General features: G+C 36.2%; 1 protein-coding gene across 1 annotated transcript in view; it reads right to left on the reverse strand.

The window, feature by feature from the left end:
- HMGCLL1 (3-hydroxymethyl-3-methylglutaryl-CoA lyase like 1) overlaps positions 1-21,661 on the reverse strand; it is a 202,949-nt gene that overhangs the window by 87,351 nt on the left and 93,937 nt on the right. The window contains exons 6-7 of the mRNA XM_046005638.1: positions 15,592-15,655; positions 11,771-11,959 (exon numbers count right to left, since the gene is read on the reverse strand). Coding sequence (XP_045861594.1) covers positions 11,771-11,959; positions 15,592-15,655 — 253 coding nt within the window. The remainder of the gene's footprint in view (positions 1-11,770; positions 11,960-15,591; positions 15,656-21,661) is intronic.

Here is a 21,661-nt window from a genome sequence, read left to right on the forward strand (position 1 = left end):
CTCTGTAGGGGCATCTGATTTTAATCATTTTCTTTCTTGCTTGTTGATATCTATTTAGATCTTTATTCATATTTAAAAAGTGCATCTAATGCATGTATTTACACATTTTTAAAAATATTTTATTTATTTGACAGAGAGAAATCACAACTAGGCAGAGAGGCAGGCAGAGAGAGAGGAGGAAGCAGACTCCCCATGGAGCAGAGAGCCCGATGTGGGGCTCGATCCCAGGACCCTGGGATCATGACCTGAGCCGAAGGCAGAGGCTTTAACCCAATGAGCCACCCAGGCGCCCCTACACAACACATTTTTAATGCAACTCTTTATGTCTCCGGGTCTACTCACAAATAAATTGAATAATAAGTTATTATTACTATTGTTATTGATAGTTTTAATTGCCATGACTATGATAATAGTATTAAATGTAGTGTTACCAAGGCAATCATTCTAGAAACTCTACCTCTCATCTCAATTCTGCAGAATTTAAGGAGAGAGACATCATTGTATGCAATCTATCGATGCAGAAATGAAAACAAGTTCCCAAGGCTAGTGTTTGGAATTTTGAAAAATCTTCCTTGTGAACCTCAAAAATAAACCACATAAAAATATCTGCAGGGCGCTTGGGTGGCTCAGTTGGTTCAGTATCTACCTTCGGCTCAGGTAATGATCCTAAGATCCTAGGATCCTGGGATCCAGTTCCACATTCGGCTCCTTGCTCAGCTGGGATCCTGCCTCTCCCTCCTTCTGCCCCTCCCCTGTCAAATAAATAATTAAAATCTTAAAAAATTTTGCCGTTTGGTAGCATTTAAATATGGTTTACTAAGAGTCAATATAAAAATGAATGCTTTGATATGAACATTAGAAAAATAATTAGGTTTTCCTAAAGGAGAATAAACATGTGGAAAATGTTAGAAAGAAAGACACATTAACTAAGAGTCTATTATATTTAAAGAAAAAAAAAAGGCAAAGTATTTCTCCAGGAGAAACTTAAATACTGCCTATTATGTCTTGTCTCCATGCTACCAATTAGCACATACTGTTGTTTGTGGTACTGTTTTACTCCGTTTTTACCCAGTTATAAAGACAAATCATTTGGATGAGAAAAAAAAATAGATTGTGCAATTGTCTTGTATTAAGTAGATTAAATAATTTGTTCACTTGTGTTTTACCCAGGTACTTGGGACCACGAGAAGGGTGAAACTCAACTTTTACATAAAAAATGAAGACAAGTAGACTGGTTCATGTACGTTTCTTCCGTTACTAAAATGTATGTTTTGTCACCTCATTTTCTTGCTCTTTCAGTTTTGAGTGGTTATAAATATCCCACACTTAAAGCTCTAGACTCAGAATTATTTCTCTATATTAAATAGCTGATAACTATGTATTTTTGACTTCCATACAATTATGTACAATTGAAGAAGTCATATGTCGAAGTAATAAAAACGTAGAATAAGACCTGGGAACCCAAGAAGGATCTCTCTACTCCACGATTAGGATGTGCTTTCCAGACTGAGGGGGATGTTCCATTTATAACTCTCATTTGTTTCCTACCATTGTGGCCAAGTTTCCACTTATTATATGTCTCCTTGCCTTAACATTAACTTCCAGCTTAGAGCTCTGTAAACTGTTTCTCAAGCCCTAAATTAAAACAAATGATATCCACTCCACATCCACCACCAATTTTACTAGAAGCCACTTCAAAGATTCCATTTTAAAAAATGAAGTACGGCCACCCCTTCCTGAAGCCAAGGTTAGCCCCGTTCATAATGAAGCGGAACTTTCTCTGATTCCCTTCTATTTAAACACTGGCAGTTTTTTCCAAGATATTTTTTTCTCCCCTACTAAAGGTAAAGCTGGTCATTTTGCTGTCGTGGCTGTCGTTATTGGGGAGGGAGGGGGAAACGAGAAAAGGACCCCGGAGAACTCAGCCTTACTCAGTGCTGCTGGGGACCAGCACTCGTGTTTACGCGGACAGTCCCGAACCACGTCCAGCTCTGTTCATGAACATCCAAGTTCCACAACATTAAAGACGGTCTCAGCCACACTCCGTTTCAAAGAGAGCAACAGTGTATAGTTCTTTCTTATGCCCTCACTGACTTATCCAACTGTAAAAAAAATGCATGGCGAAAGAAACAGAAGGACTTTACGTCAACTTTTAGCTTCCCCCGCAGGTCTCTGCTTTTCGACCATTTCCTCACTTGTTCATTTCAACTCGCGTCCCCTGCACTATGTCATGCTGCTTCTTAGACAAGCCACCGTTACCCTCTTTCCCTGCTGGTACTGTGACTACAACTTGAGCTGTGGGGCAATGTAAGACCAGCTGGAAGCACAGTCTTGCTTTCCCTGGCCCCCAGCCTCCACTCTGCTGTCCGGCCTCCCGCAGTTATCTGGTGCTTGTGTACATAGTACAAGAACAGAAAATACAGTTATAGTCACCTGCTCAGTGGGGAGTCTGTGTATCCCCCTCCCTCTGCCTGGTTGGACTCACTCTCTCCAGGTCTCACACTCTCTCTCAAATAAATAAATTAAAGAAAAGAACATCCACCGTCTTGGCCCCTTCCCTCCCTTGACACACACAACACACATACGCCAAACAGTTCATGTTAAGTTGAAGATGTTTTCTTTTAGAGAAGAGTTATAAGATTCTTGACACCTGAAGTAGTCACTAACCCATAACCATTTAAAGGAGGGCACATGTTGCATGGAGCACTGGGTGTGGTGCATAAACAATGAATCTTGGAACACGGAAAAAAATAAAAGAAAGGCATCTTTTGATTAAGAAAAAAATAAAATAAAAAAAAAAGTAAATTACCTGCCTGATTCTTTCATTCTGCAGGTGATGTGAATCTTAACCCTGCATGGGAGTTGACAAAATGTTGTGAAGTATAAAGAGGGACGAGGTGTTTCTCCTCTGTACATAATAGCCAAAGCCATAATGAATACTCTTGCCTTCTCCCCTTGTGAGGTGGAATTTTTGCAGGTTCATCCTTTGAGAATGTCTTGGAGCATCTTGGAGGGGATCTCTCTATCTTATACGGGTTCCCATCCATGTTCCCTATAGTGTGCTTGGGCCCAGAGTTGTTATTTGACCCTTTAATAATATGGCTGTTGCAGGAAGAGAAAATGCCTCAGGATTTTGTTCCTCACTTCTTCCCAAATAGACACTCTGCAATTCAACTAATTCAGCATAGGTCATAAAGCTTAGCTTCTCTCTGAATATATTTGCTTCTCTCGGTTCCTAGGACATAATCTTCCCCTCTCCCAAGTCCTTTGAGCAAGGGGTGTTTCATCAGCTCGAAGTACTCTTTTCACACACTGGCATGCACACTTCACATGCCTGCACACAGACACACCACTTGTAGGGGTTAGTTTCATGCTTTACATTTGATTTTTTAAAAAGATTTTATTTATTCATTTGAGAGAGAACGCGAGACAGCACTAGCAGAAGTGAAAGAGAGAGAGGGAGAAGCAGGCTCCCTGCTGACCAGGAAGCCCTGTGGGGGGCTGGATCCCAGGACCCTGGGATCATGACCTGAGCCGAAGGCAGACACTTAACAACTGAGCCACTGAAACGCCTCGCTTTACATCTGATTTTAAACATTACTTCCTCAAATATACCTTGTTAACCATTAAATCACAATAGGCAATCAGCAGTATTTTGCATTTTGGCATTTTCAAGAGGGAGAAATTTGGGTGCCCAGATTTTGCACTATAGCCCTGAATCCCAAATAGCTAAGCTGTCGTTCATTATATAGTAAATTACTACTCAGTGTTATCATATAGAAGATATATAAAGGAAAAAGAAAGGGAAGGGCAGGAGAGAAGTAAGAGGAGAGAGATTGAAAAAAGTAATATCCATATCAGAGGGGTGGAGGTGGTGGGAGAGACAGATGTCTTCAGGAACATGCTGGTCAGGAACACTTAATAAGTTACAGTTGTGCCTGAACACAGAATCCTGAAGTGGTGCCTAGTTCTCTATTGTTTTAGAAACTAGAATACCTAGGAAGGGAAAATTGTAAAAATTCCCACACCCAAAAATCCATGGGGTATCAGTTTCTGTTCTAATTCAATACAATATTCCTTACCTGCTTCCAGAGGATAAATATGGGTTTGTGCACATATGCTACAAAGTCAAAATAAGCCTTTTCTAGGGCTTGATCCTAACTTCTGCCAAACAACTGCACACTTTAGGTCTATGATGTAAAGCTTTACATATTGATTTTCAGCCTCACAAAAAAGTTCTGGTAGTCTTATCTTTAGTTGTCAAAATCTTAGGTTCTGAAAACATCACATGAACCTATTTTTGACCAAGTTTAACAAACTAACACTAATTTTAAGATATACCCTTATATACTTTTTACATGGATTGTTTTAAATAAATACATTGAAAATAGTTAAGTTTTTAGAATTTAGTAAGTAATTTTTAATCATCCAATTTTCCAGATCTCTTCACTTTGATTATCTAGAAGCATATACTTGACAAAAACCAGGGGGTCTGATGCCTGCAATATCAGAAAAATATGTTACACAAAATACAGATTATTTTAGCACCGTATCTTCTCATAACAGAACACCAAATTATCAACAAGAGCCTTAGTTACATGAATACAATAGAACACTCTATCTTTGTATTTTGTTCTCCTCAAAATGCCGTTATACTTTACTAAATCATATGGCTGAGAGCATGTAAGAGACATGTCTCTAAAAGGATTAATACTTTAAAAAGAATAGGGCCGCCTGGGTGGCTCAGTGGGTTAAGCCTCTGCCTTCGGCTCAGGTCATGATCTCAGGGTCCTAGGATCGAGCCCCGCATGGGGCTCTCTGCTCAGCGGGGAGCCTGCTTCCTCCTGTCTCTCTACCTGCCTCTCTGCCTACTTGTGATCTCTCTGTGTCAAATAAATAAATAAAATCTTAAAAAAACTTTAAAAAGAATAAATTCGGGACTGAGGGACTCAAGCAGATGGCATAAGAAGACTCTGGGCTTGCTTCCTCCCACAGACACACTGAGTCTATACCTATGTGTGGAGCAATTCCTCCTGAAAAGGAACTGAGGGCTGAATGAACTGCTTCTGCACAACAAGGGATGGAGGGACCATATGACAAATGGCAGGAAAGAAGCAGACATGATAGCAATGGAAATCCTACCCCTATACTATAAAATGCACAAGGAAGGACAGGGCTGTGGCTATGCACAGATTTGTCTGACCTGCAGAACAGGAAAAAAGCAGTGGTTTGAAGGATGTCTAGACTAAGTAAAGGAAGCCTATCTACTAACCCTAGAGTATTCAATCAAATGGTGGGGGAACTGCTAGAACTCTCTCTCTGGGATTGGAGGTAATGGGGAACACCATTGTCTCCATTCTCTCTCCACACTGATAGCTCAGATAAAAGCAGAGTCTAGGTACGCTAGCTAGGTTGCTGATTCTGAGCCCCAAGACCCTAGCCCACACCAGCTGTAGCAGTCCCCATAATATAGTTCTCCCCATATAGCTCCATAGTTGTCCCATCAAGGATGCTCCTGCATAGCATATGATATGACACCCCCAGCGTGTACCCACTATAGCTCTAGCCATTTTGTGAAGGCAACCTTGGCACAAAAGCAACCTGGAACATCTCCCGCCTGTGTCCATGCTGCCAGAGCACTTCCTGTACAAACCACCCAACGCAATTCTACCCCAGCTTCAGCCAGATAGCCAGATAGCCAAAGCCTCCAGGCACATGCAATCCTCAAAAGAGATGTTTCTATACAAGGCCACTCCTTCAAGACTGGGACAGGTAGCTATTCCACCTAATTCATAGAAACAAACACAGAAAGTCAAACAAAATTAGGAGTCAATGAATATGCTTCAAGCAAAAGAACAAGACTATGCTTAAAAAAAAAAAAAAGAACTAAATGAAACAGAGATAAGTAATCTACCTAAGAATTCAAAATTATTAATATAAGGAAGCCCACTGGACTTGAAAGGAGAGTGGATGAACTCAGTAAGAACTTCAACAAAATTTTTTTTTAAAAAGGAACCAGTTAAAGCTGAGCAATACAATAACAAATGAAAGATGCACTATCAACAGTAGATTAGCAGGTACAAAAGAATGGATCAGCAATCTGGAAAAAATGGTAATAGAAAGCACCCAAGATGAACAACAAAAACATTTCTTTTAAAATAAAGGTAGGTTAGGGAAACTGAAACAACATCCAGCGTATTAATGTTCACAATATAGGGATCCCAGAAGAAGTGAGAGAAAAAGGTACAAAATGATTACCTGAAGAAATAAGAGCTGAAACTTTTCCTAAGCTGGGGAATGAAAGAGACAGCCAGGTCCAGAAAGAACAAAGAGACACTACTAGGATGAACCCAAGAAGGTCTACACCAAGACACAGAATAATTAAAGTGTCAACAATTAAAGAAAATCTTAAAAGCACCAAGAGAAAAGCAACTAATTACATAAAAGGGAAATTCCATAAGGTTATCAGCTGATTTTTCAGCACAAACTTTTCAGGCCAGAAGACAGTGGTATGATATACTCAGAGTACTAAGCAGAAAAGAAAAAAAAAAAAAGAAAATAACAAACACTACAACTAAGAACACTTTACATGGCAAGGTTATTTCAGAATTGAAGGAGAGAGAACGAGCTTCTCATATAAACAAAAGTTAAAGTTCATCACCATTAACCCAGCCTTATAAAAAGTGTTACAGGGATTTCTTTAAATGGAAAAGGCAATAACTAGAAAATTATTAATGGAAAAAAACTGCACTAGTAAAAGTAAACATACAAAGGTAGTGAATCAATCAATCCAGGATAAAGCTAGTATGAAGACAAAAAAAAAAAAAAAAAAAAAAAGGAAAATCCATTCTCTCTAAATTATTAGTTAAAAGGGAGTCACAAAATCAAAACACAGAAAACAGACATCATATACATTAAACATGGAGAGGGAGTTCTTTTACAATGTAGTTCTTTTCCATGTGTTCTAACTTAAGCAACCATAGCTTAATACAACTTCTGTATACTTAGAACATTATATATGAACTTCATGTTAAACACTATCCAAAGACTTATAATAGATTCACAAAAATTAAAGATAAAGATGGTCAAGCATAACACTGAGGAAAGTCACTCATCAAAAGGGAAGAGAGCAAGAGAAGAAGCAAGAAACAAAAAAGAACTACAGAACAACCGAGAACAATTAACAAAATGACAATAGATATAAATGTATTAATAATTAAATGTAAATAACCTAAATGCTCCATCAAAAGATATAGGATGAATAAAAAATTAATAAAATGAATAAATGAATGAATTTTTAAAAAGCAAGCCCCACCTATAAGCTGTCTATAAAAGACTAACTTCAGATCTAATGATATGTAAGGACTAAAAGTGAAGGGATAGAAAAGAACTACCATGCAAATGGAAACAAAAAAAAAACTAGGATAGCAATATTATATAACACAAAGTAGACTTTAGAACAAAGATTGCAACAGGAAACAAAAAGGACATTACATAATGATAAAGGAATCAATCCAAGAACAGGATATAATAATCGTAAATATCTATGCACCCAACCATAGGCTCAATTAAATATATAAAACAAATATTAACAGACATAAAGGGAGGAATTGGCAGTAATACAATAATAGTAGGGATACTGAACACTCCATTTACATCAATGGGTGGATCATCCAGACAGAAAATCAATAAGGAAATGCTGGTTTTAAACAACACACTAGACCAAATGGACTTAACAGATACATACAGAAATTCCATCCAAAAACGGTAGAATACACATTCTTTCAAGAGTGGATGGAACACTCTCCAGAAGAAATCACATGTTAGGACACAAAACATGTCTCAATAAATTTAAGAAGACTGACATCACAGCAAAGATCTTTTCCAAAAATGAAACAATGAAACTGGAAATAAATTACATAAAGAAAAAGAAACAAACAAACAAGTCGATGCCAAACAACATGCTAGTAAATAGCCAGTGGGTCTCCAAAGAAATCAAAGAGCAAATCTAAAATTACATGAGACAAACGAAAACAGAAACACATTGGATCAAAATCTTTGGGACATAGCAAAAGCATTTTTTTTTTAGATTTTATTTATTTATTTGACAAAGAGATAGCAAGAGAGGGAACAAGCAGGAGGAGTGGGAGAAGGAGAAGCAGGCTTCCTGCCGAGCAGGGAGTCAGTGTGGGTCTCCATCCCAAGACCCTGGGATCATGACCTGAGCCGAAGGCAGACGGATCATGACTGAGCCACCCAGCACCCACAAAAGCAGTTCTAAGAGAAAAGTTTAGAGAGAAAGGGCCTATCTCAAGAAACAACAAAAATCTCAGAAAAACCACGATCTAATATTATGCCTAAAGAAACTAGAAAAAGAACAAAGCCCAAAGTTAGCAGAAGGAAGTAATAAAAATCAGAGTGAAATAAATGAAATAGAGACTATAAATACAATTGAAAAGATAATCAAAATTAAGATTAGGGTCTTTGAAAAAGTAGACAAAATATACAGCCAGATTCATCAAGAAAAGAAAAGAGAGGGGACACAAATAAATAAAATCAGAAATGAAAGAGGGTAAATAACAACCAACACCTCAGAAATACAAAGAATTATGAGACTAATAAGAAAAATTATACATCCTTATTTGGACATCATAAAAGAAATGAATAAATTCCTAGAAATATATACTCTTCCTATACTGAACAAGGAAAATAGGAAATCTGAAAGACTGATTACTACCCATGAAATTGAATCAGTAATCAAAAAATTCCCAACAAACAAAAGTCTAGAACCAGATGGCTTCCCAGGATAATTCTACCAATAATAGAAAGAAGAGCTAATATCTATCCTTCCTAAACTAGCCCAAAAAAATTATAGAGGAAAGAAAGCTCTCTAATTTATTCTACAAAACCTTCATTAACCTGATACTAAAAAACCCCAAAAAAGATAAAAACACTATTAAAAAAGAAAATTACAGACTAATGTCTCTGATGAACATAGATGCAAAATCCTCAACAAAATATTATCAAACCAAAGCAATAATACATTAACGATCATTCACCATAATCAAGTGGGATTTATTCCAGGGAGGCAAGGATGATTCAATATCCAAAAATCAATATACAAGATATACCATATTAATATAATGAAGCATAAAAATCTTATTATCATCTTAATAGATGCAAATAAAGCACTTGATGAAATTTGCCATGACTTAGTAAAAATTCTCAAAATGGGGGTTTAAAGGTAATATTCCTCTATATATTGAAGACCAAATATTACAAACCCACAGCTAATATCATATTCGAAGGTAAAAGTTGGAACACTCAGATCAGGAGTGAGACAAGGATATCCAATCTTGCCAGTTTTATTCAATATAGTACTAAAAATCTTAGCTTTGGCAATCAGACAAAAAAAAATCCAGATTATTATGAAAGAAGTAACACTGTCACTATTTGTAAATGACATATACTACATATAAGACCCTAAAGACTACATCCAAAATGCTGTTAGTGTTACAAAATGAATTAAGTAATGTTTCAAGATGGAAAATTAATAAAGAAAAAATTCTGTTGCTTTTCTATACCATAATAACAAAGTGGAAGAAAGAAAAATGAAGTAAACAATCCCATTTACAATTGCATCAAGAAGAACAAAATGCCTAGGAATAAATTTAACCAAGCAGGAAAAGACATTGCAGTTTGAAATCTGTAAGGTGCTAATTAAAGAAATTGAAGATGGCAAAAAGAAGTGGAAAGCTATATCATGGTTATGGATTAGAAGAATTAGTATCATTAAAATGTTCATACAACCCATAATAATCTAAAGATTCAATGCAATCCTTATCAAAATACCAACAGCATTTTTCACATAACTACAACAAACAACGCTAAAATGTATAAGGAACAAAACACCCTAAACAGTCAAGCAATCTTGAGAAAGAAGAACAAAGCTGGAGGCATCACAATCCCAGATTCCAAAGTATATTATAAAGCTTAAGTAATTAAATCAGTATGACTCTGGCACAAAAATTAGACACACAGATCAAAAGAACAGGACAGAGAGTCCAAAAATAAACCAACCATTTTATGGTTAATTCATCTATGACAGAGGACATCAGAATATACAAAAGAAGTCTTTTCCAATACGTAAAAGACCATCTGTTTAATAAATGATGTGGGAGAGCTGGACAGGCACATGCAAAAGAATGAAACTGGACCACTATCTTACACCATATACACAAATAAACTCAAATTGGATTAAAAACATGAACATGAGACCTGACACCATAAAACTTTTAATATAAAATACAGGCAGTAATCTCTTAGACCCTGGCCTTAGCAATATTTCTCTATACTTGCCTCCTCAGGCACAGCAAACAAAAGCAAAATTATAAACTATTGGGACTACACCACTATCAAAAGCTTTGTCACAGTGAAGGAAAAAACAAAACAAAACAAAAAAAACATCCTACTGAGTGGGAGAAGATATTTGCAACTGATGCATTTGATAAGGGGGTTAATATCCCAAATATATGAAGAACTTAGACATTTTAACACCAAAAAAAAAAAAAAAATCTAATTACAAACAGGAAGAGAACCTGAATAGACTTTTTTTTTTTTTAAGAAGACATACAGATGGCCAACAGACACATGATAAGATACTCAGTATGAGTAATCATCAGAGAAATACAAACCACAACCACAATGAGATACTGGCTCACTCCTGTCAGAATGGCTAGTATCAAAGAAACGAGAAATAATGAGTGCTAGTGAGGATGTGGAGAAAAAGCAACCCTCGTGCACCGTCAGTGGAAATGTAAACTGATGCAGCCACTGTGGAGAACGGTGTGGAATTTCCTCAAAAAATTAAGAATAAAAATGCCATACAACCCAGTATTTCAACTTCTGGACAGTTACCTGAAGGAAACAAAAACACGAATCTAAAGAGATCTATATCCATATCCATTTTATGGCAGCATTATTTACAATAACCAAGACATGCAAGAAATGTATGTGTCCATGAACAGATGAAAGAATAAAGAAGGTATAGTACATATATTCACAATGCAGTATGATTCAGCCACAAAAAGGAATGAAATCTTGCCATTTATAGCAACATGAATGTTGCAAATAAGCCAGACAGAAAAGACATATACTTCATGTATAATAATATATGTCAGCAAACAAGCCAGACAGGAAAATATAAATACTATATGATTTCTCTCATATGTGGAATCTAAAAACCCAAACAAGCAAGCAAAGAAAAAGCAGAAATAGACTCATAAATACAGAGAACAAACTCTTGGTTACCTGAACGGAGGAGGGTAGGGGGAATGTGAAATAGATGAATGATATTAAGAAGTACAAACTTCCAGTTATAAAACAAAGTCATAAGCACGAAAAGCATGTAGAACATAGTCAATATTATTGTAAGTTTGTACGGTGACAGAGAGTAAATACACTTGCTGTGGTGATCATTACATAATTTATATGATTATTGAATTGCTACGTTTTACCTAAAACTGATATTGTATGTCAATTACCCTTCAGTAAAAAAGAACAAATTTTATCAAATCAAATTGACAGTAATAGGAGACATCATTGCCCTAAAAAAGAAATGTGTAGAGATATTTCCTGAGTGCTTGTCATGTAACAGGCACTGTTTAATCACTATATTCGTAGTAACATATAAATATTATCCCACTAAAGCTCTTAATGTTTATAAGTAAGGATACCCATTTTACACGTACACACAAATTACACAAAATACCTGAAGGGCCGTGAGGATATTTGCTAAGGCTTGCCCATATGTGTCATGGCAGTGGACAGCAAGAGCACTAGGTGGGATTTCTTTCATGACACTCTCCAACATTCTCTTCATGCTTCCTGGAGTTCCCACTCCAATGGTGTCTCCCAGAGAGATCTCATAACAGCCCATGCCATACAATCTCTTAGATACCTGTTGGGAAAGGGGAGGAGCTAGTAAAACAATGGAAATGGAAAGATTCAAGCCCTGTTATTCCTTAGCAAACATCATCCGGAAGTAAAAGTCATAACTGAGATCAGCTACCTATCCATGGGAAACATTTATTTTAGTTTTCTGGTCCTTTTCCCATTTATTAAATCCAAAGCATTATATAAAAGTTTTAAAGACATTACTCTATTTTTCTAACATCCAAGTTTGCCTTAGAATCATAACTATCTACATAGTTTAGTTATGAAATTATAAGCTACAATTTCAAATACAGGAGCCTTACTTTCGCAACACTTTAATCAAAGCAGAAGCATTATAAATTTACTTTGGAAGTAGTATTTCTCAAGGCCTTAGAGTAGAGGTCAAGAGATACCAATACTAGTTCCAGCTCTGTCAGTAAGTAGTTCTGTGATTGGTAGAATCACTTAATATTTCTAGCTTAATTCTTCTGGCTCATAAATGGATGCACATGTGCAAGGTAAACTGCAAGTTCCCTTTATGCTGTGTAACTAATGTCGCTGTAAAGGGCAATACACATTTGCAAAAAGGCAGCATGGTGTGTTACCAAAGACTTGTGTTCTGGCGTCAGACAAGCCTGGATTTAAATCTCAGGGATGAGCCATGCTAGTCATGTGATACTGGTAGAAGATGGACCTCTTTAAGCCTTAGTGTCTCTTATGTAAAACAGATACAACAAATACTCGTATTAGCATATTTTCTAAGCCTTATTAATTTTTAAAAATTATATTAATGATTATGTTAATAAGGACATGTTGGTTATGAAAATGAAATGAGAATCTATAAACATAATTTTGTACAATATCAGGCATATGTACAAAATACTGTAACTCGTTATTATGTATTTCTTCAGTGCCCATTTTATGACAGGCACTTGGCTAGGTGCTGGGATATAATAAGCATACAAATGTTGAGATGGTTTATGCTGTTGTGGAGTCTAGAGTCAACTCAGGATTGAACTTAATCAATTACACTCAAGAATGTGTAAAAACGAGTAAATAAGAATTTTGGAGCAAAGAAACAGGATTCTAAGAGCATGCAGCAAAGGAAATTGACCCATATCTATCAAGTAGTATGGGCCTAAGTGAGAGCTTAAGATAAAATAAGCGTTAACTTGTTGAAGAGGGTGAGAAGAAGGGTACAACAAGAATGTTTCATGACACGAAACATGTTTCAGACAGCTAAAATAGAAAATGCAAAGGTCATTCCAGATAGGACAAATATACAAAGGGCAGGTGTGGCAAGAAAGCAAAAACTAAGCTACATGAATCTGGTGAGGTAGGCTGAGGGCAAACCAGGCAGAGCCCTGCAAACCAGCCCAGCTGAGAATTTTGGTTGAGGATTCTATCATAAGCGCAACAGAAAGCTACGAAAGACTACTAGGGTAGTGGTGGCAGGGGCAATATTAATCTTTCAGAAAGACACTATCAACAATACCAAAAACAGGTTAGAGGGTACTCAGAAGGGCTCCCTAGTCCAGGCAGGAGACTACTATTGGATGGAAACTTAAATTTAAAAAAAAAAAAAAAAAGGCATACTGCTCATTCTTCCCTACTGCCTATTAAACGCTGGAATTTTTTAATGGCCAGGTAAAAGACAATGACGTTTCAAAAGAGCCTAATGACAGTTGGGGGAAAACCCTAAGTGTGGTACAAGGGACTTTAAGGAATACAAGGGTGTCCTCAAGGACAAATGATAAGTAGTCCCTAATCCTGCCAAGATGTCAAGATGAGTACTAAATATCATCTTGCATTTTTTTTTTTTAACCTAAGTGCTAAGTAGTGGTCTTACAAAGAGGGATTTCAGTGAAGTGAATGGTAGAGAAGTCACCTTGGAGAATGAGGAAGAGCTGGTGGCACCTGAGGAAATAAACACCAGCGGTGTAGACAGCCCACTGAAGAAGTTTAGGTATAGAAGGATAAAAATAGGTCACCAATAACTACATGCAGATGCTTAATTAAGAAAGGAAGCTCTCAGGCAGAAGAGACTAGAACGCCTTCAAGAGTCAACAGGAAGGATTCTAAGCAGTTGAGTACATGGGGAGGGGGAGGTAAATGAGGAGAAGAACTAGAAGCTTGGACAGAGTCAACAGATTGTAATGGTGACTGCAGGGAATAAGAGAGTGAGTGGCCACAAAATGTAATAGAAAAGTACAGAAGGCTCATTTATGAGTGCTGGCCATCAACGCCTAATGCTTCCAAACTGCCTGTTAGGTGATTCTTCTCAGCAACTCCTCAGGCATTCTGGTGCAGGCATGGAAAGTATGTGGATGTGGTTCATCCATGGATTCCACCAGGCAAAAGGCAGAAAAGCAAGGGTCTTGGTGTACCGGTAGAATTAGAGCCTCGTTCTTGTGGAGCCTGAAGTTATACCATTTTTAAAGTTTTAAGAAAAAAATATGTAATTGTAAATGCAAATTAATAACCAAGTCTTGGAAGGGTCCCATTAAGGTGAAGGACTATGACGTTGAAGCTTTTTTTTTTTTTTTAATTTTATAGTACCTGCCATGGTGTGCAAAGGTCTTGCTTAAAAAATAGACTGTGGGGGGCACCTGGGTGGCTCAGTGGGTTAAGCCTCTGCCTTCAGCTCAGGTCATGATCTCAGGGTCCTGGGATCGAGTCCCACATTGGGCTCTCTGCTCGTCAGGGAGCCTACTTCCTCCTCTCTCTCTCTCTCTCTCTCTGCTTGCCTCTCTGCCTACTTGTGATCTCTCTCTGTCAAATAAACAAAATCTTTAAAAAAAAAAAAAAATAGACTGTGGGACAGCACTCATTGAAAAAAAAATCTGCAGTACATTTTAAAAGTTCAAATGAAAGCACAAAGGAGGAATGGCTTTAGCCAAATTGAATGTTTGTCTGCCTAAATTCTGGTTTTCTAACAATGTTATCTTCACTACTTTGGTACCACATTACAAAATATATGAAAATAACAGCCTTAACAACAGGGACACATTAGAATAGTTCATATACAAGTGTGTTTCTGAGCGCTTAATATAGTCTCAAAGACTGAGTATTTTGTATTCCTTGGTATCAATAAGTAGGAACAGGAGGTAGAAATGAACTTCAATAAGCAGGTCTTTAATGACTATAAGCTATTGCTACAAAATTTCTCTCTAATAAAAGCAACTTGAATCTCAGCAGAAAGAGCTGTCAGAGCTCAAAGGAACAAAGCAGTGTACCCAAAAGCAGTGTATACTCTGATGCAAGAGCCGAAGCATGCAGACAAAAAGAAAGGGAGCCTACCCTAGCAACCAGAGTGAAGGTCATATGTGTGTGCATAAACTGTCCTGACATTCTGGTGGAATGTAGAAAGGCCACTGATTTCTACCCGTGGAAAAATGAAACAGGTATTTTTATTCTTTCACCTGTGAGCACCCGAATCATAAGACTCAAATGTTATTTAACTTTGAAGCACTGTCTCCAATATATCCATGTTAAGTGTTAAAATCAAACTCTTCGTTAAGTAATCAAACTTGTTTTCTATTCCATGGTTCTCCTTAAACTTTGTTGTGCAGATCGACACACAGCAAGGAAAACAGGCCACTTTTTAAAATAATATACATCATTTTACCAAGAACCAGAAAACCAGGCGTCTCTTACTTCTGTCACTTTTTGTGGTGTGATGGTTCCTTCATACGGACAGCCCAGGGCACAAGACACATACCTAAAATACAGAACCATATAAATATATAGATGATGGATAAGTCATTTCCTAATTTTCATTTTATAAAAATTAAGAAATAGCTTAAAAGTCATCAAAATGTATTTTACAGTAGTTCATTATTATTCTTAAACAAAGAATTTTGGAACATTTTTAGTTTAACTCACATTTTCATCTAGTAATCACAATTTGATATATGTTATTTGATGGCAGATGGGAATAAGATAAAAGGTGTTTATCTTGTGGAGTTATTTATACTATAGCAATACATGAACATTCATATATGAATGAAAATATCACTGAATTACATAGTTTTATTTAAGTAAGGACAAACATTCAACTGTTAAATATCCAGGTCTTTGGAATCAGAGAGAGATAGCATGTAGATGACTAACTGAATTTCTCTTTACTCCCATCTGGATATTTTGGCCTCATTTAGATATAGTCATTAATCACCCCAAAACTCCTAAACCTGGCCACAACCTCAAAGTTCATCTTGTTTATCTCCCGTGGGTATACCTAAATCATTCCAAACAGAAGAGTTTCTAGTCTACATTTAAAAGACTACAAATAAAGATATTCTATAAGCTTCTTCAACAATTTAATATAAAAAGTCAAACTTTTCCTGAAATGATAATGATACTTTTCCATCTTAAAGTATTAAGCTTTAGAAAAACCTGTTTTAGCTATTTTCAGCTCAACACCAATCCCATTTTATTAAACTTTCCTCAGAGATTTTACAATGCTTGTATTAAAATAATGCATCATGTGCTTGATTGTCAGGGATGAAGCAATTCACATGAGTGAGAGGGGGTGGTAGGAAATGAGGCTGGAGATACCATTTTCTGAGCCAGAATATAACAAGCTTTAGATAATAAGGCCCTTGAATGTCATGCCAAGGAGTCTGAATTTTGAGATTACTCAAAATTATTAGGTAATGTAGTGACAAGATCAGAGTAGTTTTCCAGAAATGTTAACTCTTTGAGAACTCTGGAAGTGGCTCCAGAGGAAAGGTGCAGGCAAAAAGAAGACAAACTCTAAGACGTTACTTCCACACTTCTAAGATGCTGTCCATTGTAAGATACACTACGAATTTCATAACAGATTTTGGAGTAAAAAAGCTATATATTCAATGATTCAATCCATATCCATTAATTCCAAAGATAAAATCTAATTTCAAAAGCATTAAAATGTGAATAAAAGTTGTGTTTTGTAATTCAAACAAATAAGCAATTTACTAAATCAGTAAGCACTAATGAGGACAGAGAAGGAATAAAGTGGTTAATTCAATTAAAATTTGAAAGTTATATTGGAGAGGAAATCAATTTTTCTGTCCTAATAATTACTATAATTTAATCTTGTTTGAATAATCTGTATAAATTTAATCAAGACAAGTAGAAAGAAAATGTTACAGAAACCTAACCCTTGGGAAAGGTAGCTAAGGTTGAAAAAGAACAAACATTTTCAATTCAGATACAATGATTACAGATAAGTATTTTCTTTTCTATATATATATATATATATATATATATATTTTATGTTATGTTAGTCACCACACAGAACATTGTTAGTTTTTGAGGTAGTGTTCCATGACTATTTGCGTATAACACCCAGGGCTCCAAGCAATACTTGCCCTCCTTAATATCCATCAGTGGGCTAACCCATCCCCCCACCCTATCACTTTAAATACGCATTTTCTACATGTATGTATAATCACCTTTACTCTAAACCCAAAATATCTAAATGTGATTAAATAGAAAATCCAAGCCATGAATTTACATGCCATCCCTCTAAATATAAAAGAAAAACGAAAAGGAAAAAAGAGAAGAAAAAAACAAGTACAAAACAATAAAAGCAAACTAACCTCCCCTGCGTTCTCAACTTACCTGGCCATAGCTACCCTGCTTTGTGCTGTAACTTTAAGTTGGCCACGTGCATTTTTATTCATTCAAGTTTTCCCTCTGATTCTTTCCCAGGTTTGCCTGGGTCTTGATATTCAACTGCATTTCACCTTCACATATTCTTTTCCATCCTTGCAAGTGGACACTCCTTTAACCTAGTCACACATGGGGCTACTTTCTCCAAAACAAATGTGATGGTTCTCAACTCTGTCCATTAATTTATTTTAATAGTCTATAAGCAGAGCTTGACAACTAAGACCCACAGCCCAAATCCTGGTCATTAGTCTTTTGCAAGTAAAAATTTTTTAAAGATTTTATTTATTTATTTGACAGAGATCATAAGCAAGCAGAGAGAGAGAGGAGGAAGCAGGCTCCCCGCGGAGCAGAGAGTCCTATGTGGGGCTCAATCCCAGGACCCTGGGATCATGGCCTGAGCCAAAGGCAGAGGTTTTAACCCACTGAGCCACCCAGGCGCCCCTGAAAGTAAAATTTTATTGGAACAATGCCATGCCGGTCTGTTTACCTATTATCCATGGCTATTTCTGCACTATAAGAGCAGAGGTAAGTAGTTGCACATAGACTATCTGACCCACAAAATCCTGAAATATTAATGTCTGGTCCTTTACAGAAAAAGCTTGTTGATGGTAATAAATGAAATACTTTCATGAGTATGAGAAAGTCTCTACCATGATAAAAATAGTCTACATCATCTGCTTTGACTAGTGGCTAGAGTCGACATCTAGATTGCTGCTCTTCTCTAGCAATCTATTAGAAGCGCTCAGGAACTTGTCTACACCCATCACCTGGGGAGCTCAAAAAACAAAACCTTGATGGTTAGGATACACTCCAAAACAATTAAATCACAAACTTAGGAGAGGAAATTCAACCACTAGTATTTCAAAACCATCTCTAAAGCTCCATTATTTTGTCAAAATTGAAAACCACTAACCCTTTAGCAATACTACCTCCCCTGGCTGGCCCGACTGATTTCCTTGTATTAAAAACAAAGGGATAATAAAGAGATTTGAGAGCTTGTCTCAAGAATCTCCTCACTACTATGCCATGGGACCTCTGATCTATTTTCGATTATCTGGTGGTTAAATTTCTCAGAGACCTATCTCAAATCACTTCTACTCTGATGAAGCTCCAAACTACCACCTCTCCATTTCTTTTTTTATCCTGTTTCTTACTTCTGGCTTCATATCTGTTAGTATTTTTTTTTTCACGAGTGTTTGAGTTTTGCAGACCATTTTGTCAGCAGATCATTTTATTTCACCTTCATTAATGTAATAGTTTGATTAGGTATAAAATTTTACATTAAGTTATTCTACCATTTGAACATATTTCACTATCTCTGTCTCTGTTTTGCTGATGAAAATTTTGCTATCTAAAGGAAATGCCTTTATAGCAATTATATAGTAATTTTTTCTCTATTGTCTTTAGGATTCTCTGTTTAGATCTAATATTCTACATTTTACCATGAGCGTGTCAGAACTTTTACTTTTGTTTTTTACTTTTTGAACAAGCTTATTATTTTTTTATAAGGATCTGTTTTCTTACGTTCTTCCTTTTCCTTTCCTTTTATAATCTTCTATTCTAATTGTTCTATTTCCTTCTTTTCTGTTAAAGTTTTCCTGATTTTTTCACTTTTTTTTTCCTTAGGGTATACTTTGTATCACCATGGGATTTATAAATTTTACTGTGTCTTTTCATGGTGATATAGTTTCAGTAGGAGTTCCAAGAGAGTCTTTACTTATTCAAATGTCCCTATAAACAAGATCTGACTTCCTTTGGCCCTTGCCCTGTGGACTTTATTAGTTCTTGGACAAATTTCCACCTGAATTTCTTAATTTGGGTTTCCAGAATACATCACAAGTTCTACTGATTTTGCATTCACAAGAAGGTGATTCCCAGTTCTAAGAATAATCAGTTTGAAATCAATGTTTTAGTAGAATATCTGTCTTTTCCCCATATAGACATTAAAACCCCATGTTCAGGCCACTAGGGATTATATCTGAAATAGATACCCCCCGTGCCAGTGGCATCAACCTGCATGTTTACCACACTTTCTTTAATGAAATCCGAGGACTTTCTTTTCTGAGTTTGGTTATATGTTTTAAAAGTGGTTATATTTGTTTGTGATGGGAAGAAAAAAGGGAGTCTCTAAAAAGCATCAACTCAGTCCTCCACAGTTACTGTCTTTCATCATTACACAGATAGATAACCCAAGGAACAACTACAAATCTCATGAACATTATGAATTGATTTTCTGACATATTCACATAATATATTAAGCTCAGTATACCCAAAATGGTGTGCATTCCAGTTTCCCCTGCATTTGCCATTAAAAAAAAATAATAATGATACAGTCGTTTTCAGAAACTGTACTGCCAGATCACTTAAAGGTCATCTTTGAGAAAATATTCAATAACCTGAGTTGGCTGGTTCTTCCTCTCCAGCCTCGGTAGCACAGGACATCTGCCAGTGCTAGCCCAAGTATACAGAACAGTCCCTGAATATCTTCTCCAGGACAGCTGCAAACATTTCTTAAGTGCTTTCCTTGCCTCTGGTCTTACATCACTCATTTGTACACCAATGTCTATTGACAAAATAATATGACCACAGCATAGATCTGTTTACATAGTTTTATACTTTGAAAATCTTTTAAGTGGCTTGCCATTGTCTACCAAATAAACCTGGTATTCAATTTCCACAATTTATGAAACTTCAACTTAACTTTCTACTTCTCTCCAATTACATAGCTTCAAAAACTCCCATTCCAGTGAAAGTAAACTTTTTCCTGTCACCTAAACATTTCTTGAGATTTCTCTTCACTATATCTTCTTTGCTCTTTGTAGATTTCCTGTCCCACCTGAAAAGTCCATCATTTCTGATTATGCTTTCATAAATTTACCTAATCTTTAATGACTTCATTTTACTGACACCTTCTGCATTAAATTTCTCCAAATTACCCCAGAGAAATGTAATATAGCATTACTTAAAACTTGAATAGGATTTGTCTGTCTCTTAATGTATTTGCTTTTTTGACAATATAATAATAATTTCTCTATTATTTTCTAGTCTGCTTGAAACTCTTCTAAAGTCAGCTACTTTTTCATTTTCATATTCCATACAGTATCACCAGACAGTGCATTATATAAAACATATAATATTTCTTGAATGAATTAATCCACAAATGTGTTAAGGTACCATTTTCATCATTTGAACAATTTTCTAAGCAATTCCTAATCTTTTCTCTAAATATATAACCTACAGGCTATTAAAGTTCTAAATTCTGTAGCCAGAAAAGATAGCATATATTTATGAGTTCAGACTTGGAAGGATATTTATTACATAGGATGACAGAATAATAAAGGATTTGCCAACCATACTGAAGCTCATTGTGTTAAAATTGAAAGCATGGTGTTACAATAAACTCTACAGATAGAAATGTGAGTTGTTTTATTTTTATTTGTGCTTGTTAAGGCCATTTATCAGTATTGTGCAAAATCAATGATAAAAGAGAAATGGAGGTATTCAAGTCTTTACCAATGTTTCCTGGTGAAACTCAGTCATGAAAAAGTACCTACAGTGAGGCTTTACCTAAGCCTACCTTCCCACAATTATCCTACATCCTTTCACCACTCTGGCCAAAACGATGAGGAAAAGCTTGGAAATAAATGGTGCAAACACTTTGAATGGAAGCAATCAACCACTGCTATCCTCAGAAGAGAAAAGCAATGCCAAGAGCAAGGAGATGACATGTGATGTCAATTAAACATAATTAAGACATTTAAATGTAGGAGCTGCTTTGATGCAGTCATGCAGAATACATCCATCAATAAACAATTCAAAATAGCATTCCGTTATTAATAAACTAACCAAAAGAGGGTTGTGATAGTTTGTCAAACAGTTAACACTCTAGATGATAATAAGAAATAAAGGCTGTCCCTTGACCTCAAGGAGTAATTCTGCTAAGATGCTCTTTTGGCTCTCAAATGCTAATTTAATGAGAAATAAAAAAATACATTCCTTCCTCAAAGGCTCTATATGAAGGTTGTTTAGACATGACTGTACCAACACAGCTTACATGTATTAACTATTGCCA

The sequence above is a fragment of the Meles meles genome, chromosome 5 (assembly GCF_922984935.1).
Source record: "Meles meles chromosome 5, mMelMel3.1 paternal haplotype, whole genome shotgun sequence".
Taxonomy (NCBI): Eukaryota; Metazoa; Chordata; class Mammalia; order Carnivora; family Mustelidae; genus Meles; species Meles meles.